This window comes from Heloderma suspectum, chromosome 6 (genome assembly GCF_057233095.1).
Source record: "Heloderma suspectum isolate Gila_16-S chromosome 6, 16-S_ref, whole genome shotgun sequence".
In the NCBI taxonomy this organism is placed as follows: Eukaryota; Metazoa; Chordata; class Lepidosauria; order Squamata; family Helodermatidae; genus Heloderma; species Heloderma suspectum.
In genome coordinates, this window is record NC_139463.1 from 129,355,547 (window position 1) to 129,378,210 (window position 22,664).

The 22,664-nt window shown below is 53.1% G+C and overlaps 2 protein-coding genes and 1 pseudogene across 6 annotated transcripts in view; 1 reads left to right on the forward strand and 2 right to left on the reverse strand.

Annotated features, from left to right (window-relative positions):
- Nucleotides 1–24, reverse strand: part of MINK1 (misshapen like kinase 1) — a 58,460-nt gene extending 58,436 nt beyond the window's left edge. Inside the window, exon 1 of the mRNA XM_084808134.1 lies at nucleotides 18–24. Within this exon, the coding sequence (XP_084664260.1) occupies nucleotides 18–24 (7 nt within the window). The remainder of the gene's footprint in view (nucleotides 1–17) is intronic.
- LOC146343229 (cytochrome P450 3A24 pseudogene) lies at nucleotides 23–3,740 on the forward strand (annotated as a pseudogene).
- PLD2 (phospholipase D2) overlaps nucleotides 523–22,664 on the reverse strand; it is a 35,727-nt gene continuing 13,585 nt past the window's right edge. For all 5 annotated transcript variants that reach the window (XM_084806927.1, XM_084806926.1, XM_084806929.1 and 2 more), the window contains 13 exons: nucleotides 22,470–22,580; nucleotides 18,654–18,833; nucleotides 18,056–18,185; nucleotides 17,098–17,216; nucleotides 14,820–14,933; nucleotides 14,289–14,393; nucleotides 11,377–11,465; nucleotides 10,723–10,836; nucleotides 10,398–10,447; nucleotides 9,848–9,982; nucleotides 9,607–9,760; nucleotides 8,207–8,324; nucleotides 523–7,502 (listed from right to left, as the gene is read on the reverse strand). In XM_084806927.1, coding sequence (XP_084663053.1) covers nucleotides 7,278–7,502; nucleotides 8,207–8,324; nucleotides 9,607–9,760; nucleotides 9,848–9,982; nucleotides 10,398–10,447; nucleotides 10,723–10,836; nucleotides 11,377–11,465; nucleotides 14,289–14,393; nucleotides 14,820–14,933; nucleotides 17,098–17,216; nucleotides 18,056–18,185; nucleotides 18,654–18,833; nucleotides 22,470–22,580 — 1,644 coding nt within the window. In that variant the 3' untranslated portion in view covers nucleotides 523–7,277. The remainder of the gene's footprint in view (nucleotides 7,503–8,206; nucleotides 8,325–9,606; nucleotides 9,761–9,847; nucleotides 9,983–10,397; nucleotides 10,448–10,722; nucleotides 10,837–11,376; nucleotides 11,466–14,288; nucleotides 14,394–14,819; nucleotides 14,934–17,097; nucleotides 17,217–18,055; nucleotides 18,186–18,653; nucleotides 18,834–22,469; nucleotides 22,581–22,664) is intronic.

Here is a 22,664-nt window from a genome sequence, read left to right on the forward strand (position 1 = left end):
TATTTTACAACGTTAACCCTGCATGCAGGCCTTCCATAACTTAGCAAATAAGTACTTGATTCACTGACCATAAAAATAATAATTTTGGTAAACTTGACAAAAGTTTGCCAACATGCGGGAGGGTGCCCCTGTGAAACGAGAGTCAACAACAGCCTCCTCCCTGCCGCTTCCCGTGGCCGCCAAGGACGAAATGCTGCCATCCAGAAGTGCGCTTTGCAGAGCCGAGCAACAGAAAACTTTCTCATCCAGACTCGAGGAACAGGGACGTTAGCTGGTGGCTCCACAGGGCGCAAGATGGGACCCCGCTCCGGGTTTCCTTAGAAACCTGGTTACTCATCATTGTCTTTTTGGTCCTCCTGGTGTTCTATGGGATCTGGCCATACAATTTCTTTAAGAAGCTGGGAATTCTTGGACCAAGGCCTTTGCCTTTCATTGGGACCTTTCTTGAAAGGGGTTCTGGATTTTGACCAGAGGCATTATCAGAAGTATGGCAAAATCTGGGGAATTTTTGATGGTCACCAGCCAGTGATGGCTATTCTGGATCCAACCTTCATCAGAGCCATCCTGATAAAAGAATTCTACACCCATTTCACCAACCGCAGGAACTTTGGTTTGAATGGAGAGCTGGACTCATCCATAGCAATAGCTGAGGATGAACAGTGGAAGAGGATTCGCACTGCTCTGTCTCCCGCCTTCATGAGTGGGAGATTGAAGATGTTGCCAATCATCAACCATTATGGGGAAATGTTGGTGAAGAACATTCAAAAGAAAGTGGAAAATGAAGAACCCATAGACATGAAAGGCATCTTTGGGGCCTATAGTGTGGATGTGATAACCACTACTTCAACATACAGCGTCAACCCCAATGATCCTTTCGCCATGCACGTCAAGAAGTTACTCAAGTTCAGCTTCCTAAATTCAGTGCTACTCCTGCTTGTCATCTTTCTGCTCCTCGTGCCATTGCTGGATAAACTAAAATTCACCCTGATGCCTAGCTCCTTCATGAACTTCTTCACTGATGTTGTCAAGAAAATCAAGAAGGACTGGCAAAAGAATAATCACACAAACCGGGTTGACTTTCTGCAGCTAATGGTGGACTCCCAAATTTCCAGTGACACCTCTGATGACCCAAATTCATATAAAGCTCTGACTGACAAAGAGATTTTGACACAGGCCATTATCTTTGTTTTTGCTGGTTATGAGACCACCAGTGGTGCCCTCAGCGTCCTGTCTTACTGCCTGGCCACACACCCAGATGTTCAGCAGAGGCTGCGGGAGGAGGTAGATGAGGCACTTCCCAATCAGGCCTCTCCCACCTATGATGTAGTTCTTCAGATGGAATATCTTGACATGGTGGTGAATGAAACCCTCAGGCTCTACCCTCCAGGACGGCTTGAAAGGATTTGCCAAAAAAAGCTGTGGAGATTAATGGACTGACAATCCCAAAGGGAGTCGTGACTATGATCCCTGCTTTTGTCCTGCACTGTGACTTGGAATATTGGCCAGAACCAGAAGAGTTCAGGCCCGAGAGGTTAAGTAAAGAGAACAAGGAAAGCATCGACCCATACATCTTCCTGCCCTTCAGAGCAGGTCCCAGGAACTGCATTGGGATGTGCTTTGCTCTCCTGGTCATGAAAGTGGCTGTGGTGGACTTCCTGCAGAAATTTTCTTTCCAAGTCTGTAGAGGGACGCTGATCCCCATGGAACTGGACACCAAGGGCTTCCTGCAACCCAAAAAGCCCATCCAGCTGAAGCTGGTCTCCAGAGCCATTGCTGGTTTTGAGGAATAAAGAAAGTGGAAACAGAGGCTGCTGCTGCTTCCCTCCCTCCCCACTATATCATATGGGACTAGCAGCTTGAGTGAACAGAACTGAAGACGGGAATGCTCCTGTGCTCATCCCATAGCACTGTTGACTTCAGCAAACAGAAGTGAATGGAGGAAGTTGTAGCTTTGATCAGAAGAGCTTCCCAGTTATCATCAATCCTGGATGTGTCTTTAGTTATGACTGACTGTTCAAAGTTGTTTTTAGGTATTTGTTGTTTGTGTATATTGTCTGTGTGCTATTATGTTTTTTTTATTAAATTTATTAGTCGCCCATCTGGCTGGTCACCCAGCCACTCTGGGTGATGTACAGCATATAGTAAAACAGTTTAAAACAATAAAATTCTACAATAAAAACGTTTTCTAAACTACCCTAACCCACCCCAAATGCCTGCCTGAACAACCACGTTTTTAATGCATGACGGAAGCTCATTATGTAAATGGCTTTTAATCTTTGTATATTGTATTTTAATGTTTTAACTTTTGTAAACCGCCCAGAGAACTTTGGCTATGGAGCGGTATAGAAATATAATAAATAATTAGTTCAAATTTCCAGGGCCAGATGAGCTGCATCCCAGAGTAATAAAGGAACTGACAGATAAACTCTCAGAACTGCTGTCTATTCTCTTTTGAGAAATCATGGAGGACGGGGGAAGTGCCTGATGACTCGAGGAGGGCTAATGTGGTCCCTATCTTCCAAAAGGGTAAAAAGGAGGAACCTGGGAACTACAGACCAGTCAGTCTGACATCAATCCCTGGGAAAATTCTGGAGCAGATGATAAAGCAATCCATCTGGAAGCACCTTGAAAACAATGCAGTGTTTCCTCAAAGCCAACAGGGATTTGTCGAGAACAAATCCTGCCAGACGAATCTGATCTCATTTGATCAAGTCACCTCCCTTGTGGACTGTGGAAATGCTGTAGACGTATCTCGACTTCAGCAAAGCTTTCGACAGAGTGCCCCATGATCTCCTGATGAGCAAACTAGCTCAAAGTGGGCTAGATGAAACAACGATCCGGTGGATCCACAGTTGGCTACAGAATCGGACTCAAAGGGTGCTTATCAATGGGACCTTCTCAAACTGGAGACAGGTAGTGAGCGGGGTACTGCAGGGCTCAGTCCTGGGCCCAGTGCTCTTCAACGTTGTTATTAATGACTTGGAGGAGGAGGTGCAGGGAATGCTGATCAAATGTGCAGATGACACAAAATGGGGCGGGATAGCTAATACTTTGGAAGACAAAATTCAACGTGATCTTGACAGACTGGAGCGCTGGGCAGAAAACAACAGAATGACATTTCATAGGGATAAATGCCAAGTTCTGTACCTAGGAAAAAGAAACCAAATGCACAGTGACAAGATGAGGGATACGTGGCTCAACAACACTACAAGCGAGAAGGACCTTGGAATGGTTGTAGATTACATGCAGAACATGAGCCGAACAATGTGATGTGGCTGCAAAAAAGGCAAATGCTATTTTGGACTGCAAGTATAGCTTCCAAATCCTGGAAAATACTAGTTCCCCTCTACTCAACACTGGTTAGGCCTCATCTGGAGTGCTGTGTCCAGTTCTGGGCATCACACTTTAAGAAAGATAAGGATAAGCTGCTGAGGGTTCAAAGGAGGACGACGAGGATGATCCGGGGACTGGAAGCAAAGTCCTATGAGGAGAGACTGAAAGAACTGGGCAGGTTTAGCTTTGAGAAGACTGAGGGGAGATATGATAGCGCTCTTCAAGTACTTGAAAGGTCCCAGAGAGGAAGGCCAGGATCTCTTCTCGATCATCCCAGAGTGCAGGACACGGAATAATGGGCTCAAGTGACAGGAAGCCAGATTCCAGCTGAACATCAGGAAAAACTGTCTATGTGTCTAATGATCGAATCTCCCACTACCACAAGCCTCCCTCTCCGTAGCGGCACATCCTCGGCACAAAGGGATATTTGTTCATCTTCTGAGGAATGGGTCCCTTCCAAGGGGTCATTTCCCTCTTCCTCAGAATGATGCCCTCCATCCCTGAGACCCGCATTCTCCGTGACAGCAAAGAAGCTGTTACCCTGGGAGTGGGACACAGCAAATAGGTCCTTGAAGGTCTCATCCACCAACTTCTCTTAGCTTCTCCAGGTCAGCAACCTTGGCCTCAAAGGAACGCACTTGTGTCCTGAGAGCTAGTTCATCACACCGAGCACATACCCATGACTTCCATCCAGCAGGTAGATAGTTGTACATGTGGCACTCAGTGGAATACAGTGGATAGCCCCTTCCCCACTGCTGGCTTTCTACTGTCTTAAGTTTTTTGGGGGTGGGGTGTTCCCTGGAGAACTTAGTTTACTACGAGAAGGTGGGGAAATTATAGTTATTTTCAGTTACTTACTGTATGGAGTAAGGAGGGGAGTGTTCACTGCCCTGGCTTCCTCACCCTGTTGCTAAACTCGCACAGTTGCTTAACTCAAGTTTGGTGGATGAGAATTCCCCACCCCTTGCGTTTTTCATTCATTCTTATATTTCTATACCACCCCATATCCAAAACTTTGCACTTATGAACTTAAAATTGATGTGCCTCAGTTTCCGCTTTCTGTGGAATGGGTTACTGGTCGTTGGGAATCCAAAAGCCAGCTCTGCCCCTAGTGACACCCCTTGGGTCTCCCGCACCAGCCTCCCCTGATAGCACTGTTCTACTGTAGTACATATCTATACTGGATTTGGGGTTTTTTAATGTCGTGTACGCACTCCCGAGACCCCTTGTGGATGAAGGGTGGTGTACACATTGTAGAAATAAAATAAATACTACTAAGCTTAAAAAGTGTCCATGATTTGCCTGGGGATATTCCAGCCCTGTTAGGTAGGAATCCAGCAAAACACAGCTGGTGATGTGAATGGTGCAAGATGGTTTCAGCCAGAGAGGAAATTCCCAGCAGGAGCAGCACCCACCTGCTCCATCCCACACCGTTGGGGGGGGTCACAAAAACACAAGCGTGCTCATATGCTGCCCCCCTGGCCCAAAAGGGCACGTTTCTTCCTCCTGGCCTGAAACCCAGCGTGAGAGATGGGCGTCCCTCTTCCGTGGTTCTCCTGCCTCCACGAGTGTGGGAGTGGCCCAGCCCCAGAGGCAAAGGCAGCAGGTCTCTACTGGCGCCTGGGCACTGGGAAGGGGCATCACCAGCTGGGCCCAGTCTCGAGATGGAGATTGCAGACTGAATGGCTATGTCCCTGCTAGGTGCTGCACTATCAGGCTACATCTAGGATTCTGGGAAACGAAGCAGCAATGGCTGACCCACAGTTTTGGGCACCAAGTCCAGTGATTAGCCATTTGTGTCTCTAGGCTAGAACAGCCTCTGACAGAGACCCATTCATGCAATCTACAATCCACATCTTCAGTCTGGGTCTACAAGCAGAACTTCCGGCTACCACATGCCACCTAGGTTTTGTGCTTTTTTTGTTTCGCCTCTTTGCCCACCCCCTGCTTTTTGTACTATCAAGCCTGATGAAGAGTTCTGGAGAACTCAAAAGCTTGCACATTTTAGCTGACCCTAGTAAAGGAATTATCCAGTGGTGGTTTTCCTGTTTCTTCTACTTGTTATGTGTGTGTGCGAGAGGGGGAAAACGTGTGCAGCTGTGTGTCTCCTGGGGCTGTTGGCCTCTGCCACCAGCCCCCCTCTGGGCAGGGAGTGTTGGCAGCACCCTGCTGGCATTACTCAAACGTTAGCTTAGCACAGAAATGGCTCTGCCCACCACCACAGCAGGCCCTTCTTCGCTTCCCAGCTGTAGGCTCATTGCAAATCTCACCCCCCGCCGGCTCGCTTCACCCTCTGGACAGCCGTATGGGGCTCCAGCTGGCAGGGTTGCCTTTTCCCTGGAAGCTTCTGTTCCCATCCTGCCGGGCAATGGCAGCCAAATCCTCCTTTCCTGTGAAACTTGCCATGAAGAAAACAAATCAGGTACTTCTACTCAGGATGCTGCAGTTGCAGATTTATCCCATTCCTAGCAAGAGAGACCCATCACTTCCGGCTCCCCGCAGTCTCCTGAGGGGAAGGGGGAAGGAGGTGGAACTGGAATGGCTCAGAGTTCATCCAATCTTGTCACTGACCTGACCATCTCTGACGCTTCTCTAAGGGCCCTCGGAGCCAGTCATTAGGTCTGATGCTCAGAAATTAACATGCACACACCACAGTCATCTCTTCCTTTATCAAAAACACCACCAGAAAAGACCAGTTATATGGAAGAGGGGCGAGCATCTTTACTGAAGATGTTGACAAGTAGGCGGTGCCCCGCTTGGAGGTAAAAAATGACGGTAGCTGCTAGTTGCCTTCTGCACACAGTGGAGAGAAGCAACAAGCACATGCTGCAAGAAAGATGGGGTGGTCACCTCTGAACACCAGAGGCTGGTCACGGAGGGCGGGTGAGCCCCAGAAAACAGGTGGGATATAGCAGTTACATCATACAAAAACGGGAGGAGGCGAGGCCCCACCGAACACTGGTCTGGGTCAGCACCATAACGCTGTGGAAGGGAGCGGAGGGGTGGGGTTAAGTCCCCCTCATTTGCATCCACCTGGGGCCCAGTGACACCATTACTAGCGTTAGGCAGCCATACTGGTCTAAATCTGGTTTGAGTTGGCACAAGGCGCTCCACAGCACTCCATGAGATGTAGCATGGCGAGGGTACCAAGAACCCTTCCTTGGAGCCTCTGAAAAAGTCTGAGATTCCTCTTGCCAGAGCCATGAGAGCGCTGACCCAGCTTCAAGCCTATCTGAAGCTGTGGCGCGGACAGGCCAGGTCTTACAGCAGCACGGGCGACGCTGCAAGGAGCATCTCTGAAACCAGAGCTCCTTCCCAACAAGAGCTTGGGAGACAAACTGGGATGGCTCCTGTTTTGAGCTGCAGGATGTAAACAATATGGGCGAACGGAGGTGGGCTGGCTGGTCTCTGGCCCTCCCACCTGCCCACCCTTATCTCCTGGAATGCTCTGGAGAAGAGAGGGGCCCATGGGGCTCTGGACAGGGGCCAGACTGGCTGCTGTCTTGCTGGGAGCGTGGAGGCCCACGTTGGGCTAGGGCAGCCTCCCCAGGCATGCCTCCAGACGTGCCAGACAGCGACTCCCATCGTGCTCTGCCACTGCAGCCAAGGCACCAGTTTGGGATGGTCTGCGTTAGGATGTAGGGGAATAGGACGGGCCTCACCCAGGAATACAAGGCAGAGGTGGAGGCACTGAGAACGATTAATATTGCTTCTGGGGATGGTGGGAGCTGCACCCCAGGGCTGCCACCTGTCCCCCAGGAGAAGGAGCTGCTTCTTGATAGCAGCCCAGACGAACGCCAGCTAGGGCAGCTGAAATGTGGGGATGCCACAGCCACGGGCCCACCAGCCACTCGGAGCACAAGCCTCGCCAGGAGCCCGCCTTGCCCCGTCACCATCAGCCAGTCTGCTGCTTTGGTTTCTGCCGGGCGCCTCCAGACGTGGCTTCAAGTCCATACTTCCACGGGGATCATGCCCTCCTTGCTGTTAAGGGGGGGCAGGAGGGACTCCTCAGACAGGAACTCGAGGGGGAATTGAACCAGGTGGCCCCGCACACTTTGGAGAAGATCATGAGCCATGATGGGGCTGACCGAGGCCAAGTTCTCCACACTGACGTAATCTCGCAGGGCCCGGTTGGACTGCACAGCATCAGTGGGGAGGCACCGGAAGACCTGCCCCCAGGAAGTATGCATGGGGATAAAGAGGAAAGACTCACAATCAGGTAGTGACTCTCCCGTTATTCAAGGAGCTCCATGCTCCTGTTGGAGCTTCTTCCGGGGGGTGGGGGGGTGTCTGCTGTCACTTCAGCACTGTTCACATGGCAAGCTCACCACATGGCAGCTGGTGGCTCTAGGAAATGCTGCAGTGGCCCATACCAGGTGCTGCTCTGCTCTGCCTTCCGGAGAGGAGCATGATCCCCGCCCTGCCCCCGAGGGCTGAGGCAGGCCATACTCAGAGGTCAGGTGCCCGGGAATACACCTGTGAAGGAGGGTGCCGGCCTGCCCGCCCCCCCCCGACCATCAGGGCGGGAGTTCAGAGGCACTCGGGACGTGTCGCTTGGAAACCACGCTGCGCTCTGTAGGTCTGGGGGATCCTTCTGCAACATGGCAATGGCAGCAAGGCCCTGCATGCCACCCGCACTCTCCTCGTGGGTGTTTGGAGTTCTGCCCTCCTTCCTATCTTCAGCCATTTTAATTCTCAGGGGGATGAAAGGGTGGTTAGGCATGAAAACAGATGGGGAGGATATGATCCCCCAAGTACTGAATCGTGTTAGCTGAAGGGATATTCTCACATCTCACATGCCTGATTTGCGCCACCCTCCCCACCGGCCCTGTTCTCTCCCTGCCCAATGTGACCCATGCAAGGAGCCACACACCTGATCGTAGATGACGGCATTGGACAGTGCCTGGGCTTGCCAGGTTTCATGGAAGAAGTTGCCACTGACGGGGTCCTGAATGTCGATGCCAAGGTCAGAGGTCACGCCCAAAATGCACCTGCCAGAGAGTTCAAGAAAGCGATTTTCCACAGAGAAGTTTCACATCTTAGGAAAACAGGAAGCTGCTTTAGATGAGGTCAGACTATCCCTGCGACCAGGAAAAGGCCAGCTCAACACCTTTCAACTGGGGGTTGAACCCGGGATCCTCTGCCTGCAGAGCTGGTACCCCAGCCGTGAGCGACAGCCCCTCCATGTCTGCCCATGTGTGGTGGCGGATGGAGAAGCCATGGGCGAGTCCCCGTCTTCCTTCCCCAAAGCTTTAATGAATGGGTGAAAGGGGGGTCAGGGCACCCCTTTTTCAGAAGGAAGGATGCATTTGCATAGAAAGTAGGGGGGACGTGGAGGAAGGGGGCAGGAAGCATGATCAAGGTTAAAATGTTACAGAACAGCGATAGAAAAATTCACTCGGTATCAGGGTCATCCAGTGACTTTGGCAGCAGGTTCAGGGTGGGGCCGTAGCGCGGTGGTAGAGCCTGCTTTGCATGTACAAGGTCCCAGGTTCAATCCCCAGCAGCATCTTCTGCTAGGGTAAGAAAACCTCCTGCCTGAGACCCTGGAGGGAGAGCCATGGCTACTGGACTAGATGGGCCATGCGTCTGACTTGAGTCTAAGGCTGCTTCCTTGGCTCCTAACAAAAGGACATCCTGTTGATGCAAGGGAGCCGTGGAAATGACTGCACTGCAGAATGCACAGGAGCCTTTAAACCAGGGGTCGGCAACCTTTTTGGCCCCAAGGGCTGCACACAGTGCCAGCTGGCAGGCTGGGGGGTGCACGCTCACACACTCTCTTCCCCCACGCCTCAGCGTGCAGAGTTGAGGAGGCTTAAGCCTTCCCCTGCCACCCACTGAGCCCACGCCCCCAGCAATCCTTTGATTAGCAGCAGGGAAACAGTGGCTGCTCCCTGCCTCCCGACGAGCGGCTGCTCATCTGGACGGCAGGGGACAGCGGCTGGGGTGCGCAGCTGCAGAGACTGGCCAAGGGGTGCCGCCCATGGGGTGTGGGCTGCCCAGCTGCGCTTCCCATGCGTGGAGGAGGGGAGGGCGTAGCTGGAAAGCTGCAGACCAAGCCTCAACGTTCAGAGGCAAGGCGTGTCCCCTCTGCCACTGGCAAGGACGCGCAACGGGGAGGGGGGTCACCGCCAGCAAAGTCATTCTCAGGTTTTTATGACTGCCTGTGTTAAAGGGAGGGGTGGGAGAAGAATGGGCTTTGTGCCCCAGTTCACGCCCGCAGGCGGCAGTCTCCAGGTGCCCGGCCCGCCTCACGGCCTCCCTTGCACCCACCGGAAGCAATCGAGGCGCAGGCTCAGCGCAAACTTCCCCGCCTGATACTCCTGCCCAGCCATGACGGACGGCACAAACTCCGTGTCCTCCACCAGCACGGCCAGCTCGCTGTCCCGCTTCCCCAGGAGGCTCCGGTCATTGATGTTGGCTGAACCTGAGGGCAGGGAGGGGCGGGCGAGGTCAGGCGCTGCCGGCGCACCTCGCGCAAGGCCCGGGGGCCAGCTCCCCCACGCCTCCTCACCGATGATGACGCGCCGGTCGTCGGCAAGCAGCATCTTGCTGTGGATGTAGACCAGCTCTGTGTGCAGCCGGCCGTGCAGCTCGCCGTGCGTCCGCAGCCCGCAGAAGGAGACGTAGTTCTTCCAGTCCTCCCCCACTTTTGGAGACAAGGGACAGGAGGTCAGCGAGGCACAGCCAGACCTTCTTTCAAAGGCCTTCCCCAACTGGAAGCTCAACACATCTGGAGGGCCCCAGGTTGGGGAAGGCTGTGCTAGTGAGGACTTGCACAACAGAATACCTCTGGGCATGTGCAGAGCACTTTCCCCCTCAATTCTGAGGGATTTCTGCCGATATACACACATGCTTGGCATTGGAACAGGGGTGCTCTGTGGTTTGCAGCAGCAATTTCTCCCTCTCAGAGTCAAAAGCCCCCGCCATGCCCCCCACTGTTAGCAGAGGGGCCCCCCACTGTCTCGGAAGCAGTCCTGGGGTGACTGCCGTGGGCCGGGGCCAGGGGAGGACATGTCCTGGATTCCACAGCATGGCATCCTATCCTGCCCACGGACACTTACTGACAGCTTTGAGGCGGCTGACGATGGAGGCCCCCCCGCGGCAGAGAGTCCTGCAAAGGAGGAGAAAGGAGGACAGGGGTCACCCAGCCTGCCCACAAACACACCTTCTCCTTCCCCCAGACAGGTGCTGGGCCCCCCACCGCAAAACCTCTCTTTCTGGCCATAAAGAAACAGGGGGGGGGGGCGGCGGTGGGGAAGAGCCTTTATTTAGCACGCGTCACCACAAAATGTGCAAGCAGTTGTTCCCCCCCTTCCTCTGAGCTACCTTCTCCCCGCACAGCACACGCTCCCCCCCCCCCCCCCCGGTCCCACCTTCCAAACTCACCGGTAGGTGAAGTGCAAAATGGCTTGGATGGAGTTGCCGCCTCCCTGCGCAATGTCCCCCTCGAACCCAGGCAGGAGTGGGAGGAGCACGTACACTCGGAATTGCTTCTCCTCCCTGCGGGGAGAGACGGCCCTGGGGTTGGTGGGCACGGCCCAGCAGCACCTCCCAAACACACCACAAGCCCCCGGGCCCCACACAGCTTCTGCAGCACGTCCTGGATGGGTGGGTGTCCCTCTGATCTGCAAGGGTGGCTAGACAGGGGCACCCTGCCCCCGGAAGCCCCCCCCCAAGCCTTCCAGGCTGCCTCAGGTGGGGGGAGGCCCTGCTCAGCAGCCACAGCCAATGATGACTTTTCCTAGCCGGTGTTTAAAAGCCATCACAACTGGCAACCTTCGTTGCTGCGCCCTGTGGTAAAAAACGCCACGTGTTTGTTCTGTGTTCCAAACGGACTCCTGAACATCCTCCTGGTGAGCGCTGTTGGTGGCCCCAGGGGACTCCCATAACACTAGAACTTGGAGACCCTGCTCTGAAAGACGAAGGGGTACCCTTGGGCATGTGCACGGTTCCTCTCACCCATGTGCGACCATAGCCAATCTGAAACTGGGCCAGGGTGGGCCCCCGAAAACCAGTGCCGGGGCAGCCGGCTGCACGGACCTGTGGGCGAGCAGCACGCGGTCCACGATGGCGTCTCCCACAGTGTTGAGCACCGAGCGCCCATCTGCGCAGCTGATGAAGAACTGGTTCTGAGGCGGGAAAAAGGGCGTGCATGAGACAATGCGGGGGGCGGGGGGGCAGAGCACCATCTGCACGGCGAAAGGAGTCCTCAGCAGCTCCACCAAACCAGGGCTTTCCCAGGATTTATTTTCAGTGCTACAGTTCCATCTCAGGACACCTGATGTATTCCTAATCGATAATTACATAATGAAATATGTAGAGATGACTTAGTGGATCAAGTAGCAGTTCCAGGAACTCTTGGGGAAAGCGACCATGTTGTACTTGAGTTCTTGGTTCTAAGGGAAGCAAAAGCCGAGTGTAGCCAAATGCGTACCCTGGATTTTAGGAAAGCTGATTTTAATAAACTCAGAACAATGATCAGTAAGGTCCCATGGCAAGCGATGCTAGCGAGAAAAGGAGTCCAAGATGGGTGGAAGCTTTTAAAAAAGGAAATTCTCAAGGCACAATTACAAACCATTCCAACAAGAAGAAAAGGTGGAAGACAACAGAAGAAGCCAATGTGGCTTCACAAAAAGCTTAGGGATGACCTGGAAACGAAAAAGGACACATGCAGGAAGTGGAAAGAAGGCCAAGTAACAAAGGAAGAGTACAGGCAGGCAGCACAGAATTGCAGGGATGGCGTCAGGAAGGCTAAAGCTGAGAACGAGCTCAGGTTAGCGAGGGATGCTAAAAGCAACAAAAAGGCTTTCTTCAGCTACGTACATAGTAAAAGACAGAGGAAAGAAATGGTGGTTCAGCTATTAAATAAGGATGGCAAAACGGTAACAGATGACAAAGAAAAGGCAGAGGTGCTCAAAGGCAGAGAAGACTCTGGCTCAGTCTTCTCCCAAAAGAGAGTCTATGACCCCCCTGGCAAAGGCAAAGTAAAGGCTGAAAGGGCAGGATTGCAGTTTGAGATAGATAGGCATATGGTCAAGGAACACCTAATTCCTTTGAATTAGTTCAAATCTCCAGGGCCAGACGAACTGCATCCTAGAGTCATAAAGGAACTGGCAGAAGAACTCTCAGAACCGCTGTCTATTCTCTTTGAGAAATCATGGAGGACGGGGGAAGTGCCAGGTGACTGGCGGAGGGCTAATGTGGTCCCTATCTTCAAAAAGGGTACAAAGGAGGAACCTGGGAACTACAGACCAGTCAGTCTGACATCAATCCCTGGGGAAATTCTGGAGCAGATGATCAAGCAATCCATCTGGAAGCACCTTGAAAACAATGCTGTGATTACTCCAAGCCAACATGGATTTGTCAAGAATAGATCCTGCCAGATGAATCTGATCTCATTTTTTGATCAAGTCACCTCCCTTGTGGACCGTGGGAATGCTGTGGACATCATATACCTCGACTTCAGCAAAGCTTTCGACAAAGTGCCCCATGATATCCTGATGAGCAAACTAGCTCAAAGTGGGCTAGATGAAACAACGATCCGGTGGATCCACAGTTGGCTACAGAATCGGACTCAAAGAGTGCTTATCAATGGGACCTTCTCAAACTGGGGAGAGGTAACGAGTGGGGTACCGCAGGGCTCAATCCTGGGCCCAGTGCTCTTCAACGTATTTATGAATGACTTGGAGGAGGTGCAGGGAATGCTGATCCAATTTGCAGATGACACAAAGTTGGGTGGGATAGCTAATACTTTGGAAGACAGAAACAAAATTCAACATGATCTGGATAGACTGGAGCGCTGGGCAGAAAACAACAGAATGACATTTAATAGGGACAAATGCCAAGTTCTGCACCTAGGAAAAAGAAACCAAATGCACAGTTACAAGATGGGGGATACGTGGCTCAACCACACTACAAGCGAGAAGGATCTTGGAATTGTTGTCGATAAGAAGCTGGATATGAGCCAACAATGTGATGTTGCTTCAAAAAAGGCCAATGCTATTTTGGGCTGTATTCATAGAAGCATAGCTTCCAAATCCCAGGAAGTACTAGTTCCCTTCTACTCAGCGCTGGTTAGGCCTTATCTGGAGTACTGTGTCCAGTTCTGGGCACCACACTTTAAGAGGGATTCAGACAAACTGGAGAGGGTTCAGAGGAGGGCAACAAAGATGATCAGGGGACTGGAAACAAAGCCCTGTGAGGAGAAACTGGGCACGTTTAGCCTTGAGAAGACTGAGGGGAGATCTGATAGCGCTCTTCAAGTACTTGAAAGGTTGTCACAGAGAGGAAGGCCAGGATCTCTTCTTGATCATCCCAGAGTGCAGGACACGGAATAATGGGTTCAAGTGACAGGAAGCCAGATTCCGGCTGAACATCAGGAAAAACGCCCTGTCTGTCAGAGCAATACAACAATGGAACCCATTCCCTAGGGAGGTGGTGGGCTCTCCCACACTGGAGGCCTTCAAGACGAGGCTGGACAGCCATCTGTCACGGGTGCTCTGACTTGGATTCCTGCACTGAGCAGGGGGTTGGACTCGATGGCCTTGCAGGCCCTTTCCAACCCTACTATTCTATGATTCTATGATAAATACATAATACAAATTAGAGTGCCTCTGAGGGAATGCAGAGCACTTTTCTTGCTCCACCTGGGAAATGCAACCCTCTTCGCCACCCCCACCCAAGAATGGTGGGGCAGGGCCGCCAGATACGCAGAAAGGAGCTCCACGCCCTTCATGGCTCCGTTCTATTCAGAAGTTAACCATCGGCTGAACACTGCCCTCCCAACCTCCTTCACAGAATTTCCCTCTTCTGTCCCCCTGCAAGCTGGTGCCGACGTCTAAACATTCTGTTCCCCAACTCTCAATTCTTCCTCTTCTGCCTGAAGGAGGGGAAGCGGCCCCACAGCCTCCAGGCTTCCCACACTCAACCACCTTGGACTGCCCCCCACCTACCTCAATGTACAGGTAATGCTGACTGTCCTTAATGACACTCAGGTAGGCGTGGTAGATCGAACACTCGTGGAGGCCGGCCGACCAACGGTCCACCGAACGCAGCACCTGAGGAAATGAGGGGACGGTGACCGGCGGACACTCTGCTTTCGTTCAGAATATGGAAGGCCCCAACCTCACGCAGACACAGAGGGAAGCCAGGAATCTGTGGGCAGTGGCTGTGGAAGCCAGAGAAGCTGCCATGGGGTGAGGGGGGGCTGCCTGCTTCCAGGGGGCTTCGGGGCCTCACAGCACATCTTTCAACCCTCTAATAGCCCCCCACCTTCCTTCCACCCCGTGCCCGAAGTGCAGAATTTTTTGAAAGCCAAAACTTAGAAGAGGTTGCATGAAAGAGGGCCACGCGTGGTCAAGGCCACCACAGCATCCCTTTGCACGTCTGGTCACTTCAGAGCTCCTGCTGGGCTCTCACACCTGCCCGGCTTGCTGGGTCTGCCCCCTCCCTTCTATCCATCCTGCCCCACCCTCAGGTCTCACCTGGACATTGGCAGTCTGTGCACCAGGCACAACGAATGGAAGGGGCCGGGCCACTCGGGGGGACTTGGGCAGGAGGCACGGGTACTCAGGCCCCTTGTACTTGGCCTTGATGGTCTGAGGAGAGGAAAGGGGGCGGTGAGGCACCCAGAAGCCTCCCCAGCCCACGGGTGCCTGGTGCAGGGAAGCGCTCAATAAGCACAGCTGTGCTAGTTGGGAATGATGGCAGCCGTAGTCCAACACATCTGAAGGGCACCAGGTTGGGGGAGGGGGGTTAACTTTTTATACTCAACAATCGCAACACTGTAGTAGTATTGATCTGCAATGGGATTTATGGGCTGGGGAGAGAAGACGTTAGGCTTAGCAACAAGTCTCCCCCGCCCACTCCAGTCAGTGGGGTGGGGGTCCCTCAGCCCCACCATGTCTACACCAAGAGATGTGAAGGCCTGAAAAAAAGCATTGTTTTCCAGATATCGTTTTTGTTTTTTCCAAAAGAATTGAACCGCTTTGGATTATGAAATATTTTCTTTTAGAATTTAAGACAAAGTATTTATTTACTGTTACCCATCCTCTACTCCCCCCAAAGTGATTTCTAAAAACTATGTAATAAGAACACTTTTACAGAAAGACCAGAGATGTAAAATGTCTGGAAATAACAAAGCCACGGGGAAAATTATTTTTTAATCTTCTCTGTAAGATTCCCAGCATAGCTGGTTCTTTCATTCTTTATTAAATTATTGTTCTAAAGTATATTTTACTGATAGAAATTTATTTGCAGTTTCCCAATGTGTGAGTAGAGTCACCATTGTGCCTTTTTGGCTGTTTGGGTTTGGTCTGTAGAGTCCTGTATTTCTGATGCTGCAGCAGTCATTTAATGTAGCTCTAATGTATTCAGACAATAATTACAAATTTATTAACTGAGTTTGCTTTTAAAAGTTTGAAAATATAATGATAATTTTATGAGCAAACTAAATCAGACATAAAATAAGTTTAGGAACAGAAAGGCTGCTTTATGTTCCTAAAGCAGCCCTCCCCAACCTGGTGCCCTCCGGATGTTTTGGACTACAGTGCCCAGCATTCCTGGCCACTGGTCATGCTGTCTGAGGCTGATGCGACGGGAAGTCCTCAATATCAGGAGGGCCCCAGGTTGGAGGACATCTTAGAACAACAAAGTGATTCTAGATCTGTAAAGAGTGCTAACAAATAAGCATTGCTTATTTTTTCATTTTTCCTAAAATTTGTTTTTTCCTGAACCCCCCCAGAAGAAACTTGTTTTTCCCACGGCCTCAGAATTTCTGGAAATTTTACACCTCTGCCTACACCCCCTCCTCCCTGATCCCACATCACACCGCACAGGAGGACAAACGCACACAGGGAGACTGGAAGCCAGGAGCCGAAGTGGCACGGAAGTGCCAGCGGCACAGGCTGCCGTCACTGGTTTTCGTACCACGGACGGCTGCAGCAGGGCTCTGTCATGCCACAGAAGAGCACAGATTAGCTGCCAGAGCACTGGTAACAGCCACTGTGACAGACAAGCACCCCGGGGGCCCGACCGGTTCCCCACAACCCCCCTTTTACAACGGGATCCCTTAGCGAAGGGGCTGGCATCTCATCTCTGACATCTGCTCATAAGCATCCCAGCTGTTTACTGGGACCAGCTGAGACGCCCAAGACGCTCGGGGATGGAGGCAGAAACTCCAAGCTGCACCCTCGCCTTTGCACCATGGGGTAAAGACATCATAACCTGCTAAGGGACTAACAGCTTACTGCCCCTTAACCGATCTCCACCCTCTGCCAGGACACCCTGCCCGGCGGAGAACGCGCCCTGCCATCGGCGTTCCAGCCCTCCCAGTGTTTCCCTTTCCACTTGTCATTTTCACATCACAAGAAGGACTCGATGAAGATTCAGAATCCAGCAGCTGAAATCCCACACCCAATTCCTGACAGCAAGAATCCCTAAAAAACATTCTCCAGGGCCATGTCAAAAGTATGGAAAAATCTCCCCCCCGGCACCATTCATTTGTCCTCATAAACAACAACAACAATTTAAATGTATGTCCTGCTTCTCTGTAAACACATCCAAACTGACTTGCAAACAACACAATTACAATTGCATTGAGACAATCAGATTTTAGAAATGAACTATTAGTCTGGCTGTAGACACCCCAGAAGGCCTGCCACCTCTCCACCAGCTGATTTTGGTGGGAAGGGGCAACCCCTGATCCTGTGGGATGATCAGTCTCTACGGGGTGTCCCCTTCCTCCGCCCCCCCAGGACTCACCTTGGTGAAGTTCCAGCGCTGGATGAAATGCCTTGCCACATCTCGGGCAGCCGCGCCATGCACAGCCACCCCTACGTCTCGCCACGGCATCCTGGGGGTTTGGTGCCTGTCAATGAAATCTGGCCATGCCCAAGAGGCGCCAGCACACAGCGCAGTCCAGCCAGTGTCGGGGCCCCAGAAGGACCGCCACGGCCAACTGCTTCATTTAAAAAAATGTCAAACCGTTTTTCAGGGCCTGGTGCTATACTGGGGGTTGGGCCCAGGGGCTACTGGGGGGTGGGAGATGGCAGCTGCTGCAGCTGCCTTGTCCGGCACTGCTCCATTCAGTGCTGGACCCAGAAGGAAAGAAAGAACAGTGGGGCATCAGCATCACTGTCCTCTGCCATTTGGTGAGCTTGTGAGGGGCCACCACCAAGGTGGCCCTTTGGGGCAGCTTCTTGTGGAGCCAGCCCCCCTCCATTCCCTCCCATCCTTCTGGAAGTCAAGAACTGTGGGAGGGAGGGGAAGAGAGAAACTGCCGAGATTTGGGATTTTAGAGGCAACCGCCGCTCCGTCCTCAGTTGACTTCGCTATTCTCAGGGTGCTGTGGCTCTGTGGCACAGCCACTGCTTAGCCTGCTGGCCGTCCCAGGTTCCATCCCCAGATGGACCCAGGGTCCGACTTGGTATAAGCCGGCTTCCTATATGCTTAGGGTGACAAGGAATAAAGCAGAGACGGGGCGAGGTTCTGGCCCACAGGCCCAATCGGCCCCCTTGACTCTCCCATACCGGCAGCATTCGAGACGAGGCCGGACAGCCACCTGCTAGGGATGCTCTGACTTGGATTCCTGCCCTGAGCAGGGGTTGGACCTGCAGGCCCCTTCCAGCCCCACTATCCTACGATTCTAGGATTCTGGGCCAGAAAAGGCCCAGGCACAATGCTGCAGGAGCAAAGCCCCCCTGCTCACCGCCCCCCTCACCTTCAAAAGGCTTGTCCAGCTGCACCCAGTCCTTGGCGATGAGGTTGCTGTAGTCCTTGCCCAGCCAGAGGCGCTGGTTGGTGGCCAAGGCAACAGGGGCCTCGTCCCTTCCAGTGGGGGCAGCCCCGCCCTGAGAGAGAGACAGGGTGAGAGGAGGCGGCAGCAGCTACCGGCGGCTTCCCTGCATGGAGAGGGGCGGCTTGGAAGGGAAAGAGGGAGAGGCGGCGAAAAAGGGAGAGGAGCAGCAAGTCAGAAAGAGGAGAGAACGAGAGGCCAGAGGGGCGGCGGCAAGGAAGGCAGAGGCGAGACGCATCCCTGGCACATGCGACGGCTAGGTGCCACCTGCCTGCTGCCTCTCAGCCCACTTGCCACTACTGGCTGAGCACTGCTGTGATGTCATGCAGCACGGACCAACCAGAGCAGCTGCCTCCAGTCAAGCAAAAGCTCAGTTTGGCTGCAAAAAGGGAGAAAACCAAACTGGGATGAAGAGTGGGGAAACTGCAAGAGGAAAAGGGGGAATGGGGGGGCGAGCCTGAGTGCTACTGCCTAGAAAAGCGGTGGGAGGGGGCAACAAGAAGAGGGAGGGGCAGCTCAGTACCTTGGGGCCAAGGCAGTCATCCCCGTCCAGGTCTGCCAGGCGGTACTCATGGGTGTCCCAGCGCCCATAGGCCAGGTCCAGCCCCCCCAGGAAGGCCACAGATTGGTCCACCACCAGCAGCTTTTCGTGGTGGGCCCACAGGAAGACGATGGACGAGACGTGGTCAGGGTGGCGCATCACCTGAAGGAGAAAGGAACGGCGGATGCTTTCAGCCACCAAAGGCAGGCGGAACCTGCGTGGGCAGGGGGCGTGAACTGACTCTGGCACACCCACACAGTGGCTGCCTGATTGCCCCCCACCCCCACTGATCTGCTACGATGGGTCAGCTGCACAAGGGTGTCAGCAACAGAACACGGGCAGCACAGCACAGCTCCTGCAACGGCTCCTGCAACGGCTCCCGGAATCCTCCACACCCGGCTGTGCTCCGCGGCAGCTCCGCGGAGCAGCCAGCTAGGCCCAGGTCAGAGCCGTATGCAGCCGGATTTCCGGCCGCAGAGTGCTCTGGGTAAAAACCAAACAAAAAAAAAATGCGTACGCAAATGGCAGCGGCTACGCAAATGGCGGCGTTTCTTGTTTTTGTCCGTCTTGGTCTGCGTGAATATTTGAGCGGGCTAAAGCGGCAGATCAAAAAGGGACGCAAATAGCGCCCGCTATGCTATTTGCGTTCCCCTTTATTTTCGCCGTCATAGTCTACATGAATGTTTGTGTGGGCTGGGATGGCCAAAAATAAGGAAGGCAAATGGCGGTGGCCGTAGCCGCTGCCATTTGTGTACGCGGTTGTTTGTTTTTACCCAGCCATAATAGGCTACATAAATCTTTACGTAGCCTATCACGTCTTGTAAAAAACAACAACGACAAGACTGCAAATGGCGGCAGCGGCAGCCGGTCGGAATACCAGCCGCAGGAGCCACCGCCGCCCGGAACATCTGACCCAGGTAAGTCTCGTCCCAGGGGGGATCCGCGGGGGGGCGGGGGGGTGGCAGGCCGTTCCACCACGGATTTCGGGGGGCCGAATGCACTAGCATTTGGCCTCACTGAGATCCGTGCCGGAATTCTCTGACATCCCTAACATATAGGAAGTGGAAAGAAGGCCAAATAACAAAGGAAGAGTACAGGCAGGTAGCACAGAATTGCAGGGATAGTGTCAGGAAGGCTAAAGCTGAGAATGAGCTGAGGTTAGCGAGGGATGCTAAAAGCAACAAAAAGGCTTTCCTCAGCTACGTGCATAGTAAAAGGCAGAGGAAAGAAATGGTGGTTCAGCTATTAAATAAGGATGGCAAAACGGTAACAGATGACAAAGAAAAGGCAGAGGTGCTCAATTCCTACTTTGGCTCAGTCTTCTCCCAAAAGAGGGTCTATGACCCCCCTGGCAAAGGCAAAGTACAGGCTGAAGGGGCAGGATTGCAGCTTGAGATCGACAGGCATATGGTCAAGGAACACCTAATTCCTTTGAATTAGTTCAAATCTCCAGGGCCAGATGAACTGCATCCTAGAGTAATAAAGGAACTAGCAGAAGAACTCTCAGAACCGCTGTCTATATTCTTTGAGAAATCATGGAGGACGGGGGAAGTGCCAGAAGACTGGAGGAGGGCTAATGTTGTCCCTATCTTCAAAAAGGGTAAAAAGGAGGAACCTGGGAACTACAGACCAGTCAGTCTGACATCAATTCCTGGGAAAATTCTGGAGCAGATGATCAAGCAATCCATCTGGAAGCACCTTGAAAACAATGCAGTGTTTCCTCAAAGCCAACATGGATTTGTCAAGAACAAGTCCTGCCAGACTAATCTGATCTCATGTTTTGATCAAGTAACCTCCCTTTGTGGACCATGGGAATGCTGCAGACATCATATACCTCGACTTCAGCAAAGCTTTCGACAAAGTGCCCCAGGAGATCCTGATGAGCAAACTAGCTCAAAGTGGGCTAGATGAGACAATGATCTGGTGGATCCACAGTTGGCTACAGAATCGGACTCAAAGGGTGCTTATCAATGGGACCTTCTCAAACTGGGGAGAGGTAACGAGTGGGGTACCGCAGGGCTCAGTCCTGGGCCCAGTGCTCTTCCACATTTTTACTAATGACTTGGAGGAGGAGGCGCAGGGAATGCTGATCAAATGTGCAGATGACACAAAATGGGGTGGGATAGCTAATACTTTGGAAGACAGAAACAAAATTCAAAGTGATCTGGATAGACTGGAGCGCTGGGCAGAAAACAACAGAATGACATTGGGATAAATGCCAAGTTCTGCACCTAGGAAAAAGAAACCAAATGCACAGTGACAAGATGGGGGATACGTGGCTCAACAACACTACAAGCAAGAAGGATCTTGGAATGGTTGTCGATCACAAGCTGAATATGAGCCAACAACGTGATGTGGCTGCAAAAAAGGCCAATGCTCTTTTGTGCTGCATTAATAGAAGCATAATTTCCAAATCCAGGGAAGTACTAGTTCCCCTCTACTCAGCACTGGTTAGGCCTCATTTGGAGTACTGTGTCCAGTTCTGTGTCCAGTTCACACTTGAAGGAGGTTGCGGACAAACTGGAGAGGGTTCAGAGGAGAGCAACAAAGATGATCAGGGGACTGGAAACAAAGCCCTATGGGGAGAGACTGAAAGAACTGGGGATATTTAGCCTTGAGAAGAGAAGACTGAGGGGAGATATGATAGCGCTCTTCAAGTCCTTGAAAGGTTGTCACAGAGAGGAAGGCCAGGATCTCTTCTGGCTCATCCCAGAGTGCAGGACACGGAATCATGGGCTCAAGTTACAGGAAGACAGATTCCGGCTGAACATCAGGAGAAACTTCCTGACTGTTAGAGCAATACGACAATGGAACCAATTCCCTGGGGAGGCGGTGGGCTCTCCCACACTGGAGGCATTCAAGATGAGGCTGGACAGCCATCTGTCAGGGATGCTCTGCCTTGAGCAGGGGGTTGGGCTCGATGGCCTTGTAGGCCCCTTCCAACCCTACTATTCTATGATTCTATGACTATTCTATGATTCTTACGGCACTTCAGCGAGAAGCACACGGATTGGGGCAGAGGCTTTTGTGGACTAGCGCTCCCTTCACTTCCTGAGGCGTGGAGGCGGCCCCCTGAGCAGGCCGGGGCATGCCCTGATGGGAGAAGACAGGGGCGTGTTTTGCAAAGCAACAGCACACGGACACCCATGCTGACTGGGTAACATTCCCCTGTTCGCCTCCCCAGGCTTTTAGGCTTGACTGGGGGCGGAGGGAGACATCTCCTCCCCTTCTTCTCGCTGCACTCTGGCTGTAGTAGACCCTCAGCCACTTTGGCAACCCCTTGGGCCTGCGATGCAGGGACAGTGTCCACGAAAGCTTCTGCCCCACTAAGCGTGGTCATCCTGAAGACGCCACAAGGCTCTCTGCTGTGTTTTCTGCACGAGCCCTGCCTGGTGGACCCCGGGAATTCGTGCCGCTTCGGCTGAAGGCAGCCAGCAGTCGTCCGGCGGGCAGGAGGGTCTGCCTGCTGTGGGTGCGGAGTGAAGCGATGGTGGGGAGGGGAGGGGCTGGTGTGGCGGAAGGCGGAGGGCCCCAGGAGGCCGGGGGGCTGGGAATGTCGTCTCTGAGGGTGGGGGGAGGAGACCGAGGCAGTGGAAGCAAGGAAGCACAGAGGCAAGAAGACGCCAGACGGGGAGCCTCAGGCCCTGCTCAAGGTCGGGGGGCTGTGTGGGGGGGGCTCCGTGGGACAGGGAACCCAGGGGGCTGGCTGGAGATGATGGTGTCTGCCGGAGTGGGGAGACGCCGGCATTTCCAGGTCTAGATCTGTCCCCCAGCTGCGGAGAGACGGGGTGCCTTTACCTTGATGTTGGGGTGCAGCAGCGAGAGGGCGCGCTTGCTGTAGTCACTGTTGATGCCCAGCGCCAGCTCCACCTCCTTGAACAGCAGGACACAGACGCGCACCCCCTGCTCCTGTGGAAGGCAAGTGGGGGGTGGGGGCAGTCAGCAGCCAGGCAGACCCCCCCTGCCCGGGGCCCCCAGCCCAGCCCAGCCCAG